This window comes from Coregonus clupeaformis, chromosome 20 (assembly GCF_020615455.1).
Source record: "Coregonus clupeaformis isolate EN_2021a chromosome 20, ASM2061545v1, whole genome shotgun sequence".
Lineage (NCBI taxonomy): Eukaryota > Metazoa > Chordata > Actinopteri > Salmoniformes > Salmonidae > Coregonus > Coregonus clupeaformis.
Window position 1 is genome coordinate 35628897 of NC_059211.1, and position 20778 is coordinate 35649674.

General features: G+C 43.2%; 1 protein-coding gene across 1 annotated transcript in view; it reads left to right on the top strand.

Moving 5' to 3' along the window:
- Positions 1-20778, top strand: part of LOC121533923 (transforming growth factor beta receptor type 3-like) — a 161596-nt gene that overhangs the window by 133382 nt on the left and 7436 nt on the right. The window contains exons 11-14 of the mRNA XM_041840285.1: positions 1032-1202; positions 2800-3003; positions 4675-4971; positions 16245-16374. Of these exons, the coding sequence (XP_041696219.1) occupies positions 1032-1202; positions 2800-3003; positions 4675-4971; positions 16245-16374 (802 nt within the window). The remainder of the gene's footprint in view (positions 1-1031; positions 1203-2799; positions 3004-4674; positions 4972-16244; positions 16375-20778) is intronic.

Below are 20778 nucleotides of genomic sequence, written 5' to 3' on the forward strand. Positions count from 1 at the left end.
TTTCAAGGAGTTTATGTAATATATCACAAGACATCTAGTGGCCCTTTTGGGTACGTGTCTGTAATAATCTCTGGCCCTCTGTGTGGCCTTATCACATGTAAAATATATGAAATAATTGAATAAGATTATTAAAAAGATAATACATTAAATGACAAAGCTGTAAAACAATATTCTAAATACAAACCATCAACTTAGTGAATACCATTGGTGTTTAATATGAGTGTTTCAGCATGAAATATCCTTTATATGTTTTCAAACTTTTATTTATTTTATTATGTCAATATGTATTTGTGTCAATGTTTTGGCGTCAAACTGGTGGCAGTTATGAAAAAAGTAAATAGTTAGAAGAGTTGCAGAGTTAATTGAAAATAATGGCATTGTGGATTAGATGCTTTTGTCTTTAATTAGGCTATTTTCTCTTGGTCAATACTTATTTCCCTCATTAAAATGCAAATCAATTGATAACATTTTTGACATGGGTTTTTCTGGATTTTTTTGTTGTTATTCTGTCTCTCACTGTTCAAATAAACCTACAATTAAAATTATAGACTGATCATTTCTTTGTCAGTGGGCAAACGTACAAAATCAGCAGGGGATCAAATACTTTTTTCCCTCACTGTATATAGTGCACTGTTTTTTACCAAAGCCCTGACAAAAGTAGTGCACTATATAGGCAATATGGTGCCATTTTAGATACACCCATAAAACATAATTTGGCGCCGATAGCTCGGCACGTGTCCTGTTCACCTTGTGAATATATCTGAACTATGTTCAATGATTCAATGATCAACACCCCTGTGTGGCTGACGTACAGATTCTAAAAAGTCAAGCTGAACCTGTTCAATGTGGGTTTGTCCCAAATGGCACCTTAGCTATTCCCTTGATAGTGCACTACTTTAGAACAGGGCCCATAGGGCTTTGGTCAAAAGTTTGTGCACTATAAAGGGAATAACTGGGGTGCCATTAAGGACGCATACTGAATCTGAACTGTGTTCACTGATGTGTTCAACTCCCCTGTGGTTGACATCCAGATCCTGATAAGTCATGCTGAGCCTAAGGATGGGAATGGTGGTCCCCTGGATTACGATGATCTAGAGTCCGGAGACGTGACCTTCCCTAGGGAGACAGAGCAGCTGGAGAGGCTGGAGAGGTCTGCTTTCCTGGAGCACACCACGGGGCCTGATCACAGGTCATCCATTCTGGTAAGACATCTATAATATAAGATAATATAGATTCTATATGATTGGCTCTCTCTCGCCGGACTAGAACACAGGTCCTCCATTCTCAAATCAAATCAAATCAAATGTTATTTGTCACATGCGCCGAATACAACAGGTGGAGACCTTACTGTGAAATGCTTACTTACAAGCCCTTAACTAACAATGCAGTTTTAAGAAAATAGAGTTAAGAAAATATTTACTAAATAAACTAAAGTAAAAAAAAATATATATTACACAGTAAAATAACAATAACGAGGCTATATACAGGGGGTACCGGTACCGAGTCAATGTGCGGGGGTACAGGTTAGTCGAGGTAATTTGTACATATAGGTAGGGGTAACGTGACTATGCATAGATAATAAACAGCGAGTAGCAGCTGTGTAAAAACAAAGGGGGGTCAATGCACTAATATGTTTTGCTGCGATGTGGGGGGGCCCCCAACCAGATCTCACTTAGGGCCCCCAAAAGGCTAGAGCTGGTCCTGTAGCTACATGACTCTGTTTGTTTGTTTTTCATGCATTTGGTCTCCCTCGAACAAGAGGTTGGTTTTCAAACTCAAGGGAGTTTATCCTGGTTAATGAACCCTAAATGAAAAAGGAATTAAGAGAGTAGCATTGCATGACAGGGCCTGCCTGGGGTTGAGAGAGTTGGGAGTCAAGACCAGACCACTGATCATCAATAAATAACATAGTACCTCCGCCTGAATCCTGTCCAGATGGTTGAAACTCCATCTCCCAGAGTCCCTCAGTGCTAGTAAAGACTCATCTGGCTTCTTAGGAGGATGGAAGATTCCAACTCTCACTGTCTACTCCCCACATTATCTTTATGTCTTGAACTTCTTCTGACCTGAACGTTTTGGGAAATCTGCCATCACGCTTTCCCTTTCATCTACAAAGTCTCTTTCCTTTCTCTCTCTGTGTCGCTATAGCCATACTCTTTACCCATGCACACTCTTCCTCTCTCCTCTTTGTCTCTCTCTTTCATTCCCTTCCTTCTGCCCGAGTGGCGCAGCGGTCTAAGGCACTGCATCTCAGTGCTAGAGGCGTCACTACAGACCCTGGTTCGATTCCAGGCTGTATCACAACCGGCCGTGATTGGGAGTCCCATAGGGTGGTCCCCAATTGGCCCAGCGTCGTCCAGGTTTGGCCGGGGTAGGCCGTCATTGTAAATAAGAATTTGTTCTTAACTGACTTGCCTAGTTAAATAAAGGTTAAATAAAATAAAAAATATCTCTGTATCCTTCAGTGATATTGCTGTGATGAAACACTTGACACACTCCTGGCCATGAAGGCCAGGTGGTGTGAGGGCCAGGGTGAGGACCAGGGGGGTGGTGAGGGTCAGGGTGAGGGTGAGGTTGAGGACCAGGGTAATGGCCAGAGTGAGGGCCAGGGTATGTTAGAACCATGATTATGTTGTGATTGGCTCTTCTCTCCTTCACCCCTCCAATTCCTGTTTTGATTGGCTCTTCTCTTGCCCCCCTCCCCCAGTTCAACTGTTTGGATTGGCTCTTCTCTCCTTCTCCGTCCAGTTCAACTGTTTTGACTGGCTTTCTCTCCTTCTCTCTCCCCCCTCTCTCCAGTTCAACTGCACCTACAGGAAGAACCAGGACACCCTAGGAGGATCAGGATCATCAGGATCGTTCCCCCGTATTGCCCCGGCTGCGAAGGAACCGCTCAGCACCGATGTCATGTTCAACATGGAGCTGTACAACACCCATCTCTTCCGTTATCCGTCTACCCAGGCCTTCCACACCGTCTCCAAAAATAAACAGGTCTTCGTAGAGGTAAACGAAGCAGTGAAATACTATAAACTGTACTAAATATATTTAAGCAGTACATTGTGTCGGTTGTATTTTTAGCCTGGGTGTGATTCGCTCAGATGAATATAATTAGTAGGCTAGTATCCAGATGTTAGGACATGTGGGTTGTTGGAGCAATTTCACAAGAGCCAGGATTGTCTGTATGTGTGTGTGTGTGTATATGTATGTGTCTCTGTCTCTGTCTCTCTAAATATGACGCCTGTCAAAACAACAGTGAGGACTGTTCTGTGTGTACACTGGTCTAGCTTCCACAGGGTCCGTTGATATTTGGTCTGGGTCCGAAGGATATATAGTTAACATATCCTCTTTCTGTTGTTAGCTACCCCTCACAGCCATCATCTCTGTCTCAAGTGTCCTGGCACATACTGTATGGCATTTAGAATTCTCCCCAGAGACCTTAACTTCTATTTATTCTGTCTGGCTAGTCCAGAATGCACCTTGCTAATAGCACTGAAAAGTAATTACTAAGAAGGTCCTATCAGGAGGTTGTGTAAGATAAGTTAGAGATCCACACAGTGAGGCTCTTTGAAGTGTTGATTTATGGAGGTATCTGAGGAGGACAGCTGCTCTGACAGTGTGGCCTCAGAGAGCCAGCAGCAACAAGTCACAAAGAGCTCTGTGTGTGGGGCCATGGGGCCTAGTCCTTAACCCCTCTCTAGCCCTTTCTCTCCCACCTCCACACCTCTCACACTGGGCTGAGATCTGCCATGCCATGCCCTGCCTTGGCCCCTGAGGCTACGGCCCAAACTAAGCTGTATAGGAAACTGCTGTTGTGCATCAAGTGTGTCATAACTTGTGTTACTCATAGGTCAGGTCACAGGCTGCATGTACAGTGCTCACTGGGTTTTCACTAGTCCCTGCCAACCATGAAATCTGTCCTTTGAACGCGGTGTGCGGGCGTGCCTGTGTGCGTGTTTGTGTGTCCGTGCCTGCGTGCATACATGTGTGCTTTTGACTGGGCAAGCTTTTTGACAACCTTGGAATGTCGATGGCACAGCCTGAAAACAGTAAAACACATGTTGGTTTTTCAGAGAAAAACGAGAGAGAAAGCAGCAGAGGGATAATAAGTCATGATGCGTCCCAAATGGCACCCTATTCCAGGGCCCATAGGTTTCTGGTCAAAAGTAGTGCACTATATGGGGAATAGGGTGCCATTTGGGACGCATCCCATAACTCAGGGAAATGCCTTGTGGTCTGCTGAAGGAAAGATCCTCTTTAAACGTTTGAAGGGACTGAAATCCACTTCAGGATTTGTGATTATTGGACCTGATAGCACTCTGATAGTGTTCCTTTAGCTTGTTCTCTGTGTTAAAACAAATAGTCAGCTCCTGGACTGACAGAGAGTGTACAGACATTTGCCAAGATGGTGTTCCTCACAAGACTTTGCAGACCGAAACAGATAGTTTGTCAATTCGACGACGTCAATGAGAGGATTCGTTAATAAAATCATTGGACATCTTTAGAGGCTGTATCAATCATATAACCTCCACTCATTGCTTACACATTATTAACTGTAAAATATTTTGGGACTTGAGTTGATTGTTTTTGTGAAAAATGACACAATGTTCCCTGTGTATTTAATACAAAAATCTTTCATCTTGATTTTCATGTTTTTTTTAAACTTTCTCCTGTCAGTGTAGTGGAGCCTTCAAAGTCGACCCAGATCTTGGCTTCATGATCCAGACCTGCTTCATCTCTGCCAACTCCAACCCCAACATCGCTTCAGACTACACACTTATCGAGAATATCTGCCCTAGGGACGAAACGGTCAAATACTACCCTCAGAGAGACCTCCCTATCCCCCACCCCCAGACCGATAGGAAGAGGTTCAGCTTCACCTTCAACTCACACTTCAATGAATCGTTGCTCTTCCTGCACTGTGAGATGTCCCTCTGCTCTAAGAGACCCCACAATAACCAGGGACTGGCAATGGTATGTTTTCATTTGTTTTCCGTATTTGTATTATTTCTTGACTTACTTGACGCCCTTGGCTCCTATAGTCCCAGTCGGTATTAGATAGAACGTCACGGCCCCGCTCGCCTGTGGGGAAAACAACCTGTGGTTACTTAGGTTACCCCATTGTCTCACAGAATGCACATTTATTGTTGTCTACTTGTTTTAGTCAATTACAAAACTACAGTTAAGAAAGGTACAACGTCTAAAGATTGCTTTTCAATGTTGCCTGCTCCCGAGCTTTCTCACTATTTAGAAAAATGTAATATTGTAGGGCTTCCCTCATGCCCTTTTTCATCAAGGTGCTAGGAGCCACGTGAGTGAGTGTTAGCTAGCTACTGACTGGAACATTAAGCTAGCCAAGACCAACTACACAAACAAACAGACTATACAGCAACAAGAAGTAAGTGGAGTTACAAACAGACTAAACAAGTTAAATGTCTTACCTGTAATTAAATGTTTTCCACACACATACAGTGCCTTCAGGAAGTATTCATACCCCTTGACTTATTCCACATTTTGTTGTCTTACAGCCTGAATTCAAAAAGGATTACATAGATTTTTTTTCTACACACAATACCCCATAATGACAGTGTTCTTAGAGATCTTTGCACATTTATTGAAAATTAAATACAGAAATATATAATTTAAATAAGTATTCACACCCCTGAGTCAATGCATGTTAGAATCACCTTTGGCAGCAAATACAGCTGTGAGTCTTTCTGGGTAAGTCTCTAAGAACTTTGCACACCTGGTTTCCCTCAACGTGATCAAGACAAAGGAGATGATCGTGGACTACAGGAAAAAAAAGAGGACTGAGCACGCCCCCATTCTCATCGACGGGGCTGTAGTGGAACAGGTTGAGAGCTTCAAGTTCCTTGGTGTCCACATCACCAACTAACTATCATGGTCCAAACACACCAAGACCGTCATGAAGAGGGCACGACAAAGCCTATTCCCCCTCAGGAGACTGAAAAGATTTGGCATGGGTCCTCAGATCCTCAAAAAGTTATACAGCTGCACCATCGAGAGTATCCTGACTGGTTGCATCACTGCCTGGTATGGCAACTGCTCGGCCTCCGACCGCAAGGCACTACAGAGGGTAGAGCGTACGGCACAGTACATCACTGGGGCCAAGCTCCCTGCCATCCAGGACCTCTATACCAGGCGGTGTCAGAGGAAGGCCCTAAAACGTATCAAAGACTCCAGCCAACCTAGTCATAGACTGTTCTCTCTGTTACCGCATGGCAAGCGGTACCGGAGCGCTAAGTCTAGGTCCAAAAGGCTTCTTAACAGCTTCTACCCCAAAGCCATAAGACTCCTGAACAGCTAATCATGGCTACCCGGACTATTTGCAAGCTCTGTCAAGTTGGTTGTTGTTCATTGCTAGACAGCCATGTTCAAGGCTAGCCCTAAATGTTCAAGCCTATTTCCGTCAAAACTGTAACTAGGCCACTCAGGAACATTCAATGTCGTCTTGGTAAGCAACTCCAGTGTATATTTGGCTTTATGTTTTAGGTTATTGTCCTGCTGAAAGGTGCAATTTTCTCCCAGTGTCTGTTGAAAAGCAGACTGAACCAGGTTTTCCTCTAGGATTTTGCCTGTGCTTAGCTCTATGGCGTTTATAAAAAATAAATTAAACTCCATAGTCCTTGCCAATGACAAGCATACCCTTAACATGATGCAGCCACCACCATGCTTGAAAATATGAAGAGTGTTACTTAGTGATGTGTTGTGTTGGATTTGCCCCAAACATAAAACTTTGTGTATTTAGGACATAAAGTAATGTATTTATTTTTTATTTAGGGGGTAGGTCAGCTTTAATATTACAGATGGATTGTAGCTTCCATCAATGTAATTGTCAGCATCATTTCCAATCCCCCATATTATTTATATATATATATATATATATATATATATATATATATATATATATATATATATATATATATACACACACAGTGGGGAGAACAAGTATTTGATACACTGCCGATTTTGCAGGTTTTCCTACTTACAAAGCATGTAGAGGTCTGTATTTCTTATCATAGGTACACGTCAACTGTGAGAGACGGAATCTAAAACAAAAATCCAGAAAATCACATTGTATGATTTTTAAGTAATTAATTTGCATTTTATTGCATGACATAAGTATTTGATCACCTACCAACCAGTAAGAATTCCGGCTCTCACAGACCTGTTAGTTTTTCTTTAAGAAGCCCTCCTGTTCTCCCTCATTACCTGTATTAACTGCACCTATTTGAACTCGTTACCTGTATAAAAGACACCTGTCCACACACTCAATCAAACAGACTCCAACCTCTCCACAATGGCCAAGACCAGAGAGCTGCGTAAGGACATCAGGGAAAAAATTGTAGACCTGCACAAGGCTGGGATGGGCTACAGGGCAATAGGCAAGCAGCTTGTTGAGAAGGCAACAACTGTTGGCGCAATTATTAGAAAATGGAAGAAGTTCAAGATGACGGTCAATCACCCTCGGTCTGGGGCTCCATGCAAGATCTCACCTCGTGGGGCATCAATGATCATGAGGAAGGTGAGGGATCAGCCCAGAACTACACGGCAGGACCTGGTCAATGACCTGAAGAGAGCTGGGACCACAGTCTCAAAGAAAACCATTAATAACACACTACGCCGTCATGGATTAAAGTCCTGCAGCGCACACAAGGTCCCCCTGCTCAAGCCAGCGCATGTCCAGGCCCATCTGAAGTTTGCCAATGACCATCTGGATGATCCAGAGGAGGAATGGGAGAAGGTCATGTGGTCTGATGAGACAAAAATATAGCTTTTTGGTCTAAACTCCACTCCGTGTTTGGAGGAAGAAGAAGGATGAGTACAACCCCAAGAACACCATCCCAACCGTGAAGCATGGAGGTAGAAACATCATTATTTGGGGATGCTTTTCTGCAAAGGGGACAGGATGACTGCACCGTATTGAAGGATGGATGGGGCCATGTATCGCGAGATCTTGGCCAACAACCTCCTTCCCTCAGTAAGAGCATTGAAGATGGGTTGTGGCTGGGTCTTCCAGCATGACAATGACCCGAAACACACAGCCAGGGCAACTAAGGAGTGGCTCCGTAAGAAGCATCTCAAGGTCCTGGAGTGGCCTAGCCAGTCTCCAGACCTGAACCCAATAGAACATCTTTGGCGGGAGCTGAAAGTCTGTATTGCCCAGCGACAGCCCCGAAACCTGAAGGATCTGGAGAAGGTCTGTATGGAGGAGTGGGCCAAAATCCCTGCTGCAGTGTGTGCAAACCTGGTCAAGACCTACAGGAAACGTGTGATCTCTGTAATTGCAAGCAAAGCTTTCCCTTATCCTACTTATAAAGCATGTAGTGGTCTGTAATTTTTATCATAGGTACACTTCAACGGTGAGAGACGGAATCTAAAACAAAAATCCAGAAAATCACATTGTATGATTCTTAAGTAATTAATTTGCATTTTATTTTATGACATAAGTATTTTATACATAAGAAAAGCAGAACTTAATATTTGATACAGAAACCTTTGTTTGCAATTACAGAGATCATACGTTTCCTGTAGGTCTTGACTAGGTTTGCATACACTGCAGCAGGGATTTTGGCCCACTCCTCCATACAGACCTTCTCCAGATCCTTCAGGTTTCGGGGCTGTCACTGGGCAATACGGACTTTCAGCTCCCTCCAAAGATTTTCAATTGGGTTCAGGTCTGGAGACTGGCTAGGCCACTCCAGGACCTTGAGATGCTTCTTACAGAGCCACTCCTTAGTTGCCCTGGCTGTGTGTTTCGGGTCGTTGTCATGCTGGAAGACAAAGCCACCATCCATCTTCAATGCTCTTACTAAGGGAAGGAGGTTGTTGGCCAAGATCTCGCGATACATGGCCCATCCATCCTCCCCTCAATACGGTGCAGTCGTCCTGTCCCCTTTTGCAGAAAAGCATCCCCAAAGAATTATGTTTACACCTCCATGCTTCACGGTTGGGATGGTGTTCTTAGGGTTGTACACATCCTTCTTCTTCCTCCAAACACGGCGAGTGGAGTTTAGACCAAAAAGCTCTATTTTTGTCTCATCAGACCACATGACCTTCTCCCATTCTTCCTCTGGATCATCCAGATGGTCATTGGCAAACTTCAGACGGGCCTGGTCATGCGCTGGCTTGAGCAGGGGGACCTTGCGTGCGCTGCAGGATATTAATCCATGACGGCGTAGTGTGTTACTAATGGTTTTCTTTGAGACTGTGGTCCCAGCTCTCTTCAGGTCATTGACCAGGTCCTGCCGTGTAGTTCTGGGCTGATCCCTCACCTTCCTCATGATCATTGATGCCCCACGAGGTGAGATCTTGCATGGAGCCCCAGACCGAGGGTGATTGACCGTCATCTTGAACTTCTTCCATTTTCTAATAATTGCGCCAACTGTTGTTGCATTCTCACCAAGCTGCTTGCCTATTGTCCTGTAGCCCATCCCAGCCTTGTGCAGGTCTACAATTTTATCCCTGATGTCCTTACACAGCTCTCTGGTCTTGGCCATTGTGGAGAGGTTGGAGTCTGTTTGATTGAGTGCGTGGACAGGTGTCTTTTATACATGTAACGAGTTCAAACAGGTGCAGTTAATACAGGTAATGAGTGGAGAACAGGAGGGCTTCTTAAAGAAAAATGAATAGGTCTGTGAGAGCCGGAATTCTTACTGGTTGGTAGGTGATCAAATACTTATGTCATGCAATAAAATGCAAATTAATTACTTAAAAATCATACAATGTGATTTTCTGGATTTTTGTTTTATATTCCGTCTCTCACAGTTGAAGTGTACCTATGATAAAAATACAGACCTCTACATGCTTTGTAAGTAGGAAAACCTGCAAAATCGGCAGTGTATCAAATACTTGTTCTCCCCACTGTATATATATATATATATATATATATATATATATATACACTACCGTTCAAAAGTTAAGGTTCACTTAGAAATGTCCTTGTTTTCGAAAGAATAACAATTATTGTGTCCATTAAAATAACATCAAATTGATCAGAAATACAGTGTAGACATTGTTAATGTTGTAAATGGCTATTGTAGCTGGAAACGGCAGATTTTTAATGGAATATCTACATAGGTGTACAGAGGCCCATTATCAGCAACCATCAGTCCTGTGTTCCAATGACACGTTGTGTTTGCTAATCCAAGTTTATCATTTTAAAAGGCTAATTGATCATTAGAAAACCCTTTTGCAATTATGTTAGCACAGCTGAAAACTGTTTAAAGAAGCAATAAAACTGGCCTTCTTGAGACTAGTTGAGTATCTGGAGCATCAGCAGTTGTTGGGTTCGATTACCGGCTCAAAATGGCCAGAAACAAATAACTTTCTTCTGAAACTCATCAGTCTATTCTTGTTCTGAGAAATGAAGGCTATTCCATGCGAGAAATTGCCAAGAAACTGAAGATCTCATACAACGCTGTGTACTACTCCCTTCAAAGAACAGCGCAAACTGGCTCTAACCAGAATAGAAAGAGGAGTGGGAGGCCCCGGTGCACAACTGAGCAAAAGGACAAATACATTAGAGTGTCTAGTTTGAGAAACAGGTGCCTCACAGGTCCTCAACTGTCAGCTTCATTAAATAGTACCCACAAAACACCAGTCTCAACGTCAACAGTGAAGAGGTGACTCCGGGAAGCCATATCTCAGACTGCCCATCTTAATCTTTTCTTTTTATTGGCCAGTCTGAGATATGGGTTTTTATATATAATGCTATATATAATCTTTAAAAATATATATTTTCCTTTATTATTTTCCCCTAACCCTACCACCCCTTCCCTAATTTGAGTAAACTAATGGACAACAACACTTAGGCTTCTACTTCCAGCTTATACATACTACTGTGTATTCATTTTATGGACACAATGTATTTTACAATAGTTATCTTTTGTTTGTTTTTAATACCATCCTTCAGTTACCCTCAACCTCTCCCATCTATCTCTGAAGACCATCCAGTTTGATTTCTATTTGCCATATATTTTTAACTGTGCTGTTTCACAAAAGTTCTGAACCTATATACATTTTATGGACACAGTATATTTTACTTTAGTTATCTTAATGTTTTTAGTCCCACTCTTCAGCTCCACTCAACCCCTCCCATCTATCTTTTAACACCATCCTTTTTTTATTTATATTTGCCATATATTTTTCAACTGTGCTGTGATGTTTCACAAAAGTTCTGAACCTTTCTATTCTCATAGTTTCTACAGATTGTAAATGAAATATATATATTTTTGCTAAAAGTATTATAATATTATTGATCGATTGACTATGACTTTTTAAATCAACCAGCAGTGCTATTTGCAGAGTTGGCTCCAGGTAAATGTTGCAATTCTTCAGCCATTCCTGGGCCTGCGACCAAAAACAAGCTACATATGGACAGTACCAAAACAAATGATGATTATGTCTCTTCGCAACAACATTTGCAGAGCTGGGATGGTTGTATCCCCCATATATATATAACATTCTATTGGTTTCAAAAATTTTGTATAATAATTGAAATTGAAAAATTCTACTTTTTGAATCCGGCGTCTTTTTGCGTATTAGTTCATAAACCATGTGCCATGGAATCGGTACATAAAAAATCTCTTCCCAACTATTTTGTAATCTATATGGTACAGCTGTCAATTTTTTGGTCCTTAAATGAAACTGGTATACTTTTTTTCATCACAATGTTGGTCTTTAATGCAGGGCCGACAGACAAGTTCCTTACTCTTTCCCCATTCCACTTGCCTCTTCCATTTTTGTGTTAATGCTGCAATTAGTTGGTTGTAATTTGGGTAGAGCAGACGTTTCCATATATTTTTGTTAGCTGCATGTGTGACATAACTCCACCAGTCCTGGTAAATATATAATTTTTTTAAACATTTTTTTCAAAAATTAGTATATTTGAGTTTAACCATGATATTTGTTGTATTACTTGTTCTGTCTTTTCTGGTGTATTAAACTGAAATTGCAACCAATTTAGAAATATTTTTGAGATGATTTCATTTTCAAATAACCAAAAGTGAGAGGTTGTAATCTGATTAAAGGGGAAAAGGCCATTCTTGAACATGGGGTGAGACATTCTTACTAATCTGCTATAGGAACCAGTTTGGATTTAAGTATAACTTTTGTATTACTGAATCCTTTAGTGAGAGGTCTAATTCTTTCATATTTAATTATTTCTGCCCTCCGAATTCATTTTCATTATATAAATAGGCCCGTTTAATTTTGTCTGGCTTGCCGTTCCAAATAAAATAAAATATATTTTGCTCATATAGTTTAAAAAACAGGTCGCTAGGTGTAGGCAAGGCCATAAGCAAATAGGTCAACTGGAATATGACTAAAGCGTTAATCAGGGTGATTTTTCAACAAAAAGACAGGTATTTTCCTTTCCATGATAGCAAGATCTTATCTATTTTTGCTAACTTTCTATTAAAATGTATTGTAGTGAGAAAATTTCTTTCTTTTGGAATATGAATACCGAGTATGTCCATAAAGTAACATATTTTGCGTTGTTTTCTTTCAGTTTTACTTCAGTGCCTTATTGCAAACAGGATGCATGTTTTGGAATAATTGTATTCTGTACAGGCTTCCTTCTTTTCACTCTGTCATTTAGGTTAGCATTGTGGATTAACTACAATGTTATTGATCCATCCTCAGTTTTCTCCTATCACAGCAATTAAACTCTGTCACCAAATCCCTGATTGTGCAACTGAGTTAGGAAGGACGCCTGTATCTTTGTAGTGACTCGGTGTACCATCCAAAGTGTAATTAATAACTTCACCATGCTCAAAGGGATATTCAATGTCTTTTTTATTTTTTTTATTTTTTACCCATCTACCAATAGGTACCCTTCTTTGCGAGGCACTGGAAAGCCCTCCCTGGTCTTTGTGGTTGAATCTGTGTTTGAAATTCACTGCTCGACTGAGGGACCTTACAGATAATTGTATGTGTGGGGTACAGAGATGAGGTAGTCATTAATAATCATGTTAAACACTATTATTGCACACAGAGTGAGTGCAACTTATTATGTGACTTGTTAAGCACATTTTTACTCCTAAACTTATTTAGGCTTGCCATAACAAACATTTTTTATAAATTTGTAAAAAATCTCTATTTAATCCATTTTAAATTCAGGCTGTAACACAACAAAATGTGGAAAACTTTCTGAAGGCAATGTAGCTACAGGTAGTCTACTTGGACACCGGTTCCCCACATCTCCCACTGTCCCACGCTGAATAGCCTGAAGCCACAGGGCTCTTCTCACAGGCTCTATTTCCCTACGTGGGAGCATTGTAAACCATTGGTTGTGATTTGTGATCTGGTTACATGTACAGTTGAAGTTGTAAGTTTACATACACTTAGGTTTGAGTCATTAAAACTCGTTTTTCAACCACTCCACAAATTTCTTGTTAACAAACTATAGTTTTGGCAAGTCGGTTAGGACATCTACTTTGTGCATGACACAAGTCATCTTCCCAACAATTGTTTACAGACAGATTATTTCACTTATAATTCACTGTATCACAATTCCAGTGGGTCAGAAGTTTACATACACTAAGTTGATTGTGTCTTTAAACAGCTTGGAAAATGCCAGAAAATGATGTAATGGCTGTAGAAGCTTCTGATAGGCTAATTGACATCATTTGAGTCAATTGGAGGTGTACCTGTGGATGTATTTCAAGGCCTACCTTCAAACTCAGTGCCCCTCTGCTTGACATCATGGGAAAATCAAAAGAAATCAGCCAAGACCTCAGAAATAAAATTGTAGACCTCCACAAGTCTGGTTCATCCTTGGGAGCAATTTCCAAATGCCTGAAGGTACCACGTTAATCTGTACAAACAATAGTGCGCAAGTATAAACACCATGGGACCACGCAGCCGTCATACCGCTCAGGAAGGAGACGCGTTCTGTCTCCTAGAGATGAAGGTACTTTGGTGTGAAAAGTGCAAATAAATCCCAGAACAACAGCAAAGGACCTTGTAAAGATGCTAGAGGAAACAGGTACAAAAGTATCTATATCCACAGTAAAACGAGACCTATATCGACATAACCTGATAGGCCGCTCAACAAGGAAGAAGCCACTGCTCCAAAACCGCCATAAAAAAGCCAGACTATGGTTTGCAACTGCACATGGGGACAAAGATTGTACTTTTTGGAGAAATGTCCTCTGGTCTGATGAAACAAAAATAGAACTGTTTGGCCATAATGACCATCGTTATGTTTGGAGGAAAAAGGGGGTGGCTTGCAAGCCAAAGAACACCATCCAACCGTGAAGCACGGGGGTAGCAGCATCATGCTGTGGTGGTGCTTTGCTGCAGGAGGGACTGGTGCACTTCACAAAATAGATGGCATCATGAGGAAGGAAAATTATGTGGATATATTGAAGCAACATCTCAAGACATCAGTCAGGACGTTAAAGCTTAGTCGCAAATGTGTCTTCCAAATGGACAATGACCCCAAGCATACTTCCAAAGCCCTGACCTCAATCCTATAGAACATTTGTGGGCAGAACTGAAAAAGCGTGTGCGAGCAAGGAGGCCTACAAACCTGACTCAGTTACACCATCTCTGTCAGGAGGAATGGGCCAAAATTCACCCAACTTATTGTGGGAAGCTTGTGGAAGGCTACCCGAAACGTTTGACCCAAGTTAAACAATTTAAAGGCAATGCTACCAAATACTAATTGAGTGTATGTAAACTTCTGACCCACTGGGAATGTGATGAAATAAATAAAAGCTGAAATAAATCATTCTCTCTACTATTATTCTGACATTTCACATTCTTAAAATAAAGTGGTGATCCTAACTGACCTAAGACAGGGAATTTTTACTAGGATTAAATGTCAGGAATTGTGAAAAACTGAGTTTAAATGTATTTGGCTAAGGTGTATGTAAACTTCCGACTTCAACTGTACATTGAATGTTTGTTTTCCCCAATTTGTGGGCATGGCCGAGGGGAATTTTTTATTATGATGTAATTGTCCACTAGGAGTAAACTGCAAGGAGCATAAGCCATTGATGAATGACCTCTATCTCACTCAGTTCGGTATTTAGAGATGCAGTATGAAGAGTTGTAGAGGTCGGCCCAGGAATTGAACCCTGTTCTTTCACGGGGCATGTGTAGTCCAGAGCCCGGCTGTGCCACTGCTAGACCAAACTCCTGCATTGCCATTGGTACATATTGTAGCATCTACGTCTTTCAAAGCCCTACATGCAGTAACCCAGACTTAACTGGCATGACCTGAATCTGTGGTCTATGCAATGATTCATACATTTCATGGTAGTTTGAAGAGCACTCAGCGTAAGTTACGTTGTGTTTACAGTGTGGCTGGGCAGTCCAGCCATTCAGAAGGTCTGTGCTCCAGTTTGCAGACTTGGCATGAGTTAGGCCTGCTGCACCATCTGTCAGTCTCAATCCATTCTGAACCAGAGCAGGAAGCATACATCTACTTCAGGTTTCCTAAGTAACCATCTGTAGAACCAAAACAAGCTGTCAGCTCAAGTGTCATTTTCACTTTACCCTCTCCTCACTGTACCAGAATCCCCCTCTCTCTCTTACCTTTAGCCCCCCCCCCTCTCTTTCTTTCTCTCTCTCTCTCTCTCTCTCTCTCTCTCTCTCTCTCTCTCTCTCTCTCTCTCTCTCTCTCTCTCTCTCTCTCTCTCTCTCTCTCTCTCTCTCTCTCTCTCTCTCTGTCTCTCCCTCCATCTCTCCCTCCATCTCTGCTAAGTCATTGCACTTTCATAACCTTTTCCAAGCAGTTCTTTCTGCTCAGTGCTCACCCAGCCGCCCTCTATTTGGGTCTCAGAGGGTATTTTACATTAAAATGTCCTGACAGAGTCAGGCTGGGGCTCCAAGCTGACTCACGCCAGAGCAGCGCTGCAGCTGATTATTTACATTATGGTTAGGATAGGGATCAGGGGAAGGAACATGAGTTTTGACCAGGTATGATTTCCTGGAAAATGATATGTGTGGTCAAAGATCAAAAGGGATGTATTGGTTGGTCTTATAAACTGCTTTTGTCATATGAATGAAAAGCATGTAACAGTCTCATGGCTGATAAATCATACAAAAAACATTTTATTTTAATAGGAAACTCCATGTGTTATGTAACATATGAAATTCATAAAATGTTAATTAAAGTAATATATGAAATATATTCACATGGTATATGAAATCCAAGGCTGAATTATCTTGGATTTCTCAGTGTTCTTATTGTGATTGTGTTTCTCTCCATGCAGTGTATCCAACCGGACGAGGCGTGTACGTCTGTCAACGGAGAGATCATCCTAGCCATGATGATGAACACCAAGACTTCTACCAAGACCCTAGTGGTGGTGGAAGAACGTGACACAGAGGAGGAGGAACCAGGTGAGTGGACTAATAACGCTAACGTACTGTACAGTCCTCATAACCAATGTAATCTCTATGATGAACCAGCTTATCCAAAATATATGAGGAAGATGGCATATACGAACTACTTCAAAGTACTCATTCCATCTTTCCCTCCTTCCCTTCTTCCCTCCCTCCCTATACATCAGAGACAGCCTAATCTTACTGTAGTCTCGCGAGACATACTGGAAGTCTTGTGCTGGCTGGCTAACATTTATATAAATGTCTGTGGAGAGAGACTAGTCTAACTGAGACATACTGTATGCGCAGCCTGCTGAACTAAGACACATGTAGAGAGCTGAACCAGTTGGCCAGAGGAGACAGAACTGTGTTGAAGGTCATTGAAGAAGGACAGGAAGACAGAGAGAGTAAATCAGAGAACAGTCTGGGTGGCAGGAAGGACGTCCCAGAGAAAACCAACCTCAGTTCTGCAGAAGGAGAGGAGTCACATTGCAGAGCACATCTCATCCTCCCTCCATCCCCCTGCCTCCCTGCATCTGGAGTTTATTAGCTTGTGGTGGGAGTGTGTGTGTGTGTGTGTGCATGTGTGTGTGTGTGTGCATGGGCGTGTGTGTGTGTGTGTGTGTGTGTGTGTGTGTGTGTGTGTGTGTGTGTGAGAGAGAGAGGTTGATTGGAGCATTGGAGCATAGCTGGGGTATGGGTGGCTTGCTGCTAGCGCTGAGGCCCCAGCCCAGTTCTACCACAGTTCTACCAAGCAGTACTGTGCGAAAGGAGTGGAAAAAGACGAGTCATCCACATCCATCCTGCACGGAGCTCCAGTTGTTTTCACTTAGAACCTTCTCTGTGGCCTCCCCTTCCCAGTAAAGAAAGGAGGGAGAAGTGGTCTTCTCGCTAGGTTTGGGAGAGTATCCAGAGCTTGAGGCCCCCTCATCGCTGCATTAGCAAATCGCACATTCACTCACTCAGTCAGTCAGTTGTTCTCCTCTCTGGGGCTCAGAGGGCTGGGAGTGTGTGTGTGTGTGTGTGTGATCAGAGAGAGGATGGGGCAGACTGGGGAGGCCCCGGGACCACGGAGGCCCGGGGGTGTCCTACATCACATTATACTCATTATGATCTAGATGGGACTGTTTTCACTGCCAGGGCTTTTCCAATCAGCATCCCCCTATGGGGTGATTACATCAACAAGTGGACTGTGGTCAGTGGGTGGGAAGAGTAAACCCCTATTGACTCACAAGTTGCGTCCCAAATGGCACCATATTCCCTATGGGCCCTGGTAAAAGTAGTGCACTATAAAGGGAATAGGCTGCCATTTAGGACGCAATACTTGTCTTACATGTCTAATCATACTATGTTAATCACTAAGGGCTGGCATTGTGCCCAGAGCAAATGAAGCATGGCAAACAGTAATGGGGACCTGGGGAGTGTTTACTACACTTGATTTGGCCTGTGTTAATAAATGAGCACCATGCCACTGCAGGGCCTAAACATTGGGTACAGACTCAGGCTGCATCAGAATCGGCACCCTATTCCCTATATAGTGCACTACTTTTTACCAGAGTCCTAAGGGAATAGGGTGCCACTTGATTTGACTGTGAGCACCACTCCTCTGCGGGTCTGAATATTGGGCTCAGCCTGAGATGTTGTAATCAAGGGATATGTCTTTCATTGATGATGTTTGGAAATAAAGAACCTCAACAACCTCAGCTGCTTTTAGCTATTGGTGATCAGAGACCCAGAAGGATGGAGTAATCACCCAAGTGGGCTGTGAGTATACAGTATATGCCAAACCTAGCCTACTGTAACCAAGCCAACCCTGGCAGTGGGCAGTGGTGTGTTGTGTTCCTGCCAATACCAGTACGTATTCCAGGCAGGGCTGTGGATTCATTTCCCGTGGCAAAGGGAGATTAAGTAAGCACAGATACGCCATAAACCCTAATGAAAAATATTGCTTGGCTCAGATACCATGCTTTTAATACAAAGGCATCTCTTATGCTGAGATGGCAAAGACAACAAGCAGTCATTTCAAGCAACCTGAGTCCTGTACTGGACAGTATCCCAACGAGTTCAGCTTGATCTCCAAATCAAAGAGGGTCGTTTGTAGGCAGTTTGGTGCACGGAAAAACATAACAGCCTCAAAGCTCAACCATCAAAGTTAGATGTACTGCCTCACAAGATAAATAAATTGTCACCCTTTTTGCTGAACTGTGAACTGTAAGGAAAACTCAACAGAAGGGACAGTAGTAATGTTGAGTACTGGTAAGATCGTTCAGCTATCAAAAGCAGTCTCTGCACACTTGAAGCTTAGCAGGTTCAGTGCTAAGCTTCAGATGCAAGTTATAATGTGCTAAGCTTTCAGTCAACAACCAACTTCGTCAGAGCACCGCCATTTTGTATCCCTATGCTTTTCTTTTGAAGTGGACTTGTTTACAGTACAGTAATTATACAACACATAAAACTTTCTAACTGAATTCCTGTTAGCTGACTGACTGCCTGTAAGTTGTGCAACCAAGTCAACTGGCGTATGGTTTATCTGAGTACAGGCCTCAGATGTCAAGGATCTCACATGGACTCCATTAGTCATTTCTACACACTTTGGGGATGTGGGTTAGAGGTCAAGGGTCAGAGGTTAAGAGAAACAAGGCACCATGCCACTAAAGGAGTGTTCTTCTGTTCTATTATGTGAACAGCAAATTCTGGGCAAACAAATTACGTTGACTCTATTGAGGTGCTATCGGTTCAAGGTCAACTGTGCCTAGAGCATACGGAGATGAGAACATCGCCTTGCCTTGCCTTTAGTGTACTCTCTCTCTTTCTCTCTCCCTCCCTCTCACACACGTAGCACAGCTGAGATCTTTGTGAAATCTGAATAAGTACGAAGAACAAAGCTTTGCTTCTTACATGGAGAATGGTTGGACCTTAGGGTCTCTTTCATACTGTTGGCAGATGTGCTAGTTGGAAAGTTGGTCTGGGAGGAAGACCCAGGGATAGCTGACTCAACCATCTTTGTTAGAGCACATGGGCAGGCGAGGCTAGGTGGGAACAGGGCAGGGACCCTTACACAAAACCTCAGAGCTGTGACCCATACTCAGAACCTCAGCCGGCCCAAAACCCCAACAGCAACCCAGAGGTGAGGCTTCCCAATCATAGTCTGACCAGGCTTGGAAAGTTATTCTGCTACAGTCTTTTCATACTTCATAAACTACAACTGTACTGTAAAACTAATTTCCACAGTGTCCTAGTTTTGTTGGCCTCATCTTGTCTTCGGCTCCTCTATCCTCTCCTCTGACCTGGAACTCGTTGGGCGTCTCTGATTGTTGACGGGTCAGCTTTTCATTCTCTTTATAACGAGCCAAAGGAACAGATAAGACTGGAGAGGTGGAGCAGTGGGAGGGAGGGATGATGGGAGGGTGGGATGATGGAGGGGAGGGATTGAGAGATGGAGCGGGACAGTCACCTGAGTGGTCTGGAGGGGAGGGATTGAGAGATGGAGCGTGACAGTCACTGAGTGGTCTGGAGGGGAGGGATTGAGAGATGGAGCGGGACAGTCACTGAGTGGTCTGGAGGGGAGGGATTGAGAGATGGAGTGGGACAGTCACTGAGTGGTCTGGAGGGGAGGGACTAAGAGATGGAGCGGGACAGTCACTGAGTGGTCTGGAGGGGAGGGATTGAGAGATGGAGCGGGACAGTCACTGAGTGGTCTGGAGGGGAGGGATTGAGAGATGGAGCGGGTCAGTCACTGAGTGGTCTGGAGGGGAGGGATTGAGAGATGGAGCGGGACAGTCACTGAGTGGTCTGGAGGGGAGGGACTGAGAGATGGAGTGGGACAGTCACTGAGTGGTCTGGAGGGGAGGGATTGAGAGATGGAGCGGGACAGTCACTGAGTGGTCTGGAGGGGAGGGATTGAGAGATGGAGCGGGACAGTCACTGAGTGGTCTGGAGGGGAGGGATTGAGAGATGGAGCGGGACAGTCACTGAGTGGTCTGGAGGGGAGAGATTGAGAGATGGAGCGGGACAGTCACTGAGTGGTCTGGAGGGGAGGGATTGAGAGATGGAGCGGGTCAGTCACTGAGTGGTCTGGAGGGGAGGGATTGAGAGATGGAGCGGGACAGTCACTGAGTGGTCTGGAGGGGAGGGAGGGATGAAGGGAGGGGGGTCTGTCATGTTACCGCCGTCCCATGTGAAATCCAACTATCCTCTGATGGTTCTGTCATTGTCCGTCATGAGGGAATGAAAACCCAAAGGTGTTCTTTCCCGGAATATCTTGGATCCGGAACAAATCTGGTCTTGAATTCGCCTCTACACAACTAGCACCATTGTATGGTTTGTTCAGAAGTAATTAGAAGCGAATTAGGTTTTTAAAAGCTGCCCAGATGACCTCAAATGAAGGAATAAGCAGAAATGTCAACAGGTTCATCTCGGCAC